This window comes from Garra rufa, chromosome 6, assembly GCF_049309525.1.
Source record: "Garra rufa chromosome 6, GarRuf1.0, whole genome shotgun sequence".
Lineage (NCBI taxonomy): Eukaryota > Metazoa > Chordata > Actinopteri > Cypriniformes > Cyprinidae > Garra > Garra rufa.
This window is the reverse complement of record NC_133366.1, coordinates 44,133,239-44,138,281: the sequence shown is the minus strand read 5'-3', so window position 1 is coordinate 44,138,281 and position 5,043 is coordinate 44,133,239. Positions and strand designations below refer to the sequence as shown.

Below are 5,043 nucleotides of genomic sequence, written 5' to 3'. Positions count from 1 at the left end.
ACTAATCCCTGTTATACATATAGGACGGATAGTATGACAATTGAGATAAAACCCAATTCCTTGAAAACATGCCGTCTGATGTAATCAAAATTCTAAAAACACATCCTCAAAAACACTCTTATGTCAGCGAGTGAGTGTGCATGAGGTGAACTTTACCTTTTTTAGATCAATTATTTCATCGTACATTTCCTCCTTATCTTTGTAGTCTGGGGTCCCTGGAACATAACCTGACAAAGAATTGTAAAAATAATTACATGTTGACAAAAATAAAAAATAACTGTTAAATGGACAATTCAGGTTTATATCTATAGAAAGTTTCATCTCACCATTGGATGCAGAGCGGGAATATTTTGGCTTTTTCATTCCTAAGGCCTCCTTCAAGTATTCAGGTGTGCTGGTCGTGGAGATGCTGGTCTGTGTGACACTGTAATCCGCTCCTTTTGGAGACTTTGACAATGTCCCTGAAATACACAATATTTTTCTTTGTGATCAAGTAAATCTCAGTTGTTTCAGTCCAGTAAATGTCCATCTTGAAATACAGTTGAAGTCAAAAGTTCACATAGACCTTGCAGAATGTTAATTAGTTTACATAAGTTTACATACACTTGATTCTTAAAGGTTGTATCAGCGATTTCTAGCCTAAAACATAAAGTGTCAAATTCAGCTGACCTTTCTTCACGATCCGCTCGCTGACTGCCCCATAAATTGTCTGTGAAAAAACTGTGTCTCTGTGGTCAGCCTAGGGTCCGAGATATGCCAAAAAAACAATCGGCACTACCAACCTTTCCACAGATAAACAAACAGTGTTCCAACCAATCAGCGTCAGGGGTTTGGTGTTGTGGACTTTTGCTCCGCCTCCCCCACATCCCTGCACCAGTAGGAAAGTCCACAACACCAAACCCCTGACGCTGATTGGTTGGAACACTGTTTGTTTATCTGTGGAAAGGTTGGTAGTGCCGATTGTTTTTTTGGCATATCTCGGACCCTAGGCTGACCACAGAGACACAGTTTTTTCACAGACAATTTATGGGGCAGGCAGCGAGCGGATCGTGAAGAAAGGTCAGCTGAATTTGACACTTTATGTTTTAGGCTAGAAATCGCTGATACAACCTTTAATACTGTGTTGTTATCTGAATGATCCACAGTTGTGTTGTTTTTTTGTTTTTTGTTTTTGTTCAGTGATAATTCATCAATCCATTGTTTGTACTGAAAATTGTTAGTTTTTTTAGAATTTCCAATAAAGACTGTATGATTTTGAAATCCATCTTTTCACGCTGAGGACAACTGAGGGACCCATATGCAACTATTACAGAAGCTTCAAACACTCACTGATGCTCCAGAAAGAAAAATGATGCATTAAGTCAGGGGGTTAAAACTTTTGAACAGAAAGAATTTTTTCTTATTTTGCCTAAATATCATTTTTTTTTTTTTTTTCAGAATTTACAGAAGATACTTACATGTTTCACAGAGAATAAAATAAGTTTAATTTATCCAGATCTTCAAATTCATGGCATGGCATCTTTTATGTAAAATACCTTATTCAGGTCAGTACTAAATAAAAAAATAACATGCATTTTGTATGCTCCCTCTTATTTTGATAAAATAATTAACATTTTGCAGATTCTGCAAGGTGTATGTAAACTTATGACCTCAACTGTATTACTAACAATATAAAAGTCATACTAGGTCTTTTACTTGTTATAAAGTACGAACTATCAATGAGAGGACAAAAGGCATGAAACAGTTTTGATCATGTTAATAATTTAGAGGCCTTAGAAAAATCATTTTTCAAATATGATACAGTAGGATTTCTTTATAGGAAAATTACATTTGCATGTCTTTTAAATTCATACAGCTATGCATTTTGATCCAGAGCTAGTGTTTCTCAGTTACTGATGTTAAAAAGAAAAAGGGTTACCAACCTTTAAAGGTGATTTGATAGTCAGCTATTTTGTCTAGTTTTTTAGTAAGTCATTTTTAAATATCTTTAAAATGAGACATTTTTCTGAGAAGCAAAACTGCAATGTAATCTTGTGCAGATCTCCCCTTTGTTTGGGTCTTATTATGTAATCATATCTAGATCTTTTTCAGTAGAAGATACACAATTTAAAATGGTAAAATGCAGAGCATGTAAAGCTATAGCCACATTAATAAAAAAGGGACAGACCATGTCCATCATTCTGTAAGTGGAGCCAGACGTCCTTCGCTGTACCAGCCGGAGAGGTTTTATAGTTTTGGACCTGTGGTCCTTTTACTGTCCTCCACGATGCTACTGGAGTTTTCTTCAGATGTAAGTTTGCACTGTTCAGGTATGGTGACCCTTTATTAAAATAAAATGATTTATTATTTTAAGAGCATATTTGTAGTGTATATAGTTGCATTAATATTCCACAGTTAATAGCTGTTAATAGCTCACCCAAAAATGAAAATTCTGTCATGAATTATTCACCCTCATGTCATTCCAAATCCCTAAGACCTTAGTTCATTTTCGAAACACTAAGCCCAGCCCAGAAAGGTAGAAAGGACATCTTAAAATAGTTCATGTGACATGAGTGGTTCAACCGGAATGTTATTAAGCTACAAAAATACTTTTTGTGCACAAAGAAAACAAAAATAATGACTTTATTCAACAATTTCTTCTTTTCTGTGTCTATGCAGGGTCAGAAAGCTCTGGGATTTCATCAAACATGAGTTACTTTTTCAAATAGAAAACACCAGTTACTTTGTTTTCACATTTATTGACTAACAGCTCTCCTGTCCCCATGATGAGAGAAATTGGAAACAAGTGCAGAGGCGTTGTGCGTGCTGTGCAAACAGGAAAGTAACTAGTTCTAGAATAAATGTGAACATGCATTTACTCATCTCTCTTACATAAAAGATTAATTATTCCTCAAAATGAATAAAAACAGTAAAATGCAAACTCTGAATAGGAAGCAAGCATGCAATAATTAACTGTTAAATAACACAAATACCCTGTATTTAATCCTATTTTATCAATCAATGTATTTGCTGCTGACCTTCGTTGATCCGAATCAACCATTTTAATAAGCAAAAATGACTTTAGATAAACATAACTTCTGTAATTAAAATTTGTATTGCTGAAGAGAGAAAATGAGCCCAGCCCAGACGATCAAAAGTAACGCAAAAGTAAAGTAATACATTACTTTTCATAAAAAAGTAACTAAGTAATGCAATGAATAATGTAATGTATTATCTTTAAATGTAACTTTCCCCAACACTGGATACACTAATACACAGAAAAAGTAGGAATAAAAACGCAATAGAAATCTTAAACTTACTAGGAGAAGGAGGTGGTCTGCCCGAAACTTTCTTTTTTCTTGATTTCTAAAAAGAAATCCAACAATCAGACACTTGAATAAAATACCTTTTTGGAACAAAGATTTAAAAATCAAAGAATAAAAGATTCAGCAAAACTAAGTAAACAGACTAACCTAAAATCTGTGGTAAAAAAAATGTCTTATCTCACCTTTTCAGTGTCAGACGCATAGCTGCTACAGAGACTGTCCTCTGCCTTGAAAACAAATTCTATACATTAATATAAATAACAAAATACTACCAAGTTATATTAAACGATAATACCATTAAACTTCAATATAACCAATGACTACCATATTCATATAACATGGTATTTGCACAACTTACTGTAAGGTATTACCATAGTACATCTCCAAAAATCATGGTATTGTATGGTATTGTTAGTGTTACCGTCCAGAACATCTATAAAACCTGTTAATGTACTTACCAGATCTTCTACCTCCTCTTCAGTGACAAGTTCTCCAGCTACTATTGACATTATAGCTTTTGTGATGGCCTGTTTTTATTTTATCATCACCTTTTACAAACAATAGGAGCATACTACTTTCTCATACAGTACGGAGGTTTGACCTGTAATGTTCCAGTATTACGATGCAGCAGGAAATCTTATTTTTCTCATGTCAAAGATTCGTATTAATCCTAATACAAAACAACATAAACGAGTATTGACATGGGTAGGGGGTCTTAAGAAGTTCCCAAGATGCAGCTGTTTCCTGATGTCGCCGTTAAGAAAAGCAGCGGATCCTACGTCGATATTGTGTGTAAACGCTGCGGAGTTAACGAAATAATAATATTGCTTAGCGTCGTGTCGCGTCTCCCTTCGCTCTACGAGTGTAATGTGCATTATTGTCGTCTAGCAACCGAAAATGTTTAACATGACAATAGTCAGCAAATGAAAACGTGCTCATGTGCGTCAGCTCTGCGCAATACTTACGCACACTGCGATTGAGTCTGTGTGAAATATACAGTTGAGGTAAAAATTACATACACCTTGCAGAATCTGCAAAATGTTGATACCAAAATAAGAAGGATCATACAAAATGCATGTTATTTTTTTATTTGGTACTGACCTGAATAAGCTATTTCACATAAAAGACGTTTACATATAGAAAATAGTTGAATTTATAAAAATGACCCCATTCAAAAGTGATTATTAATACTGCGTTGTGAATTTGAACCCTTTCCCAACAATGCCTTTATGATTTTGAGAACCATCTTTTTACACTGAGGCAGGGACGGATTATGGGTTGTGTGGGCCCCTGGGCAAAACATTCGCGATGCCCCCCCTCCCTCTCCCCCTCCCTATGACATGTATAAATCTGACGATGCGGTCAAAATAATATGTGCAGTGAATTTCTTGCCAACTAGAGCCACGGCGGGCAAATGATAAATGAAACCTTTTGTCCTACCTTAAAAATTCGTAGCTACAGTTAATGTTGTCGTTAGCTGTGTGCAGAGGTGGGTAGTAACGAATTACATTTAACGTTACTTCGTTACATGTACTTGAGTAGATTTTTGGGGTAACTAGTAACGTTACGTTTAGAGTATATTTAAAGATAGGTACTTTTACTCTTACTCAAGTATATTGATAGTGAAAAAACTTTACTTTTACTTCGCTACATTTGATGGCGTCCCTCCGTTACTGTCCTCAGAAACGTGTCGTTGGAATCTTCATTTCATGTCTGATGAAACTGCGTTAATGCTGCT

At 35.3% G+C, this 5,043-nt stretch overlaps 1 protein-coding gene across 1 annotated transcript in view; it reads right to left on the bottom strand.

Moving 5' to 3' along the window:
• The window catches only part of iqce (IQ motif containing E), a 16,049-nt gene extending 11,851 nt beyond the window's left edge, over positions 1–4,198 (bottom strand). Inside the window, exons 1-6 of the mRNA XM_073842895.1 lie at positions 3,764–4,198; positions 3,488–3,532; positions 3,300–3,345; positions 2,168–2,320; positions 327–461; positions 157–227 (exon numbers count right to left, since the gene is read on the bottom strand). Of these exons, the coding sequence (XP_073698996.1) occupies positions 157–227; positions 327–461; positions 2,168–2,320; positions 3,300–3,345; positions 3,488–3,532; positions 3,764–3,814 (501 nt within the window). The 5' untranslated portion in view covers positions 3,815–4,198. The remainder of the gene's footprint in view (positions 1–156; positions 228–326; positions 462–2,167; positions 2,321–3,299; positions 3,346–3,487; positions 3,533–3,763) is intronic.
• Between the last annotated feature and the right edge of the window lie 845 nt (positions 4,199–5,043).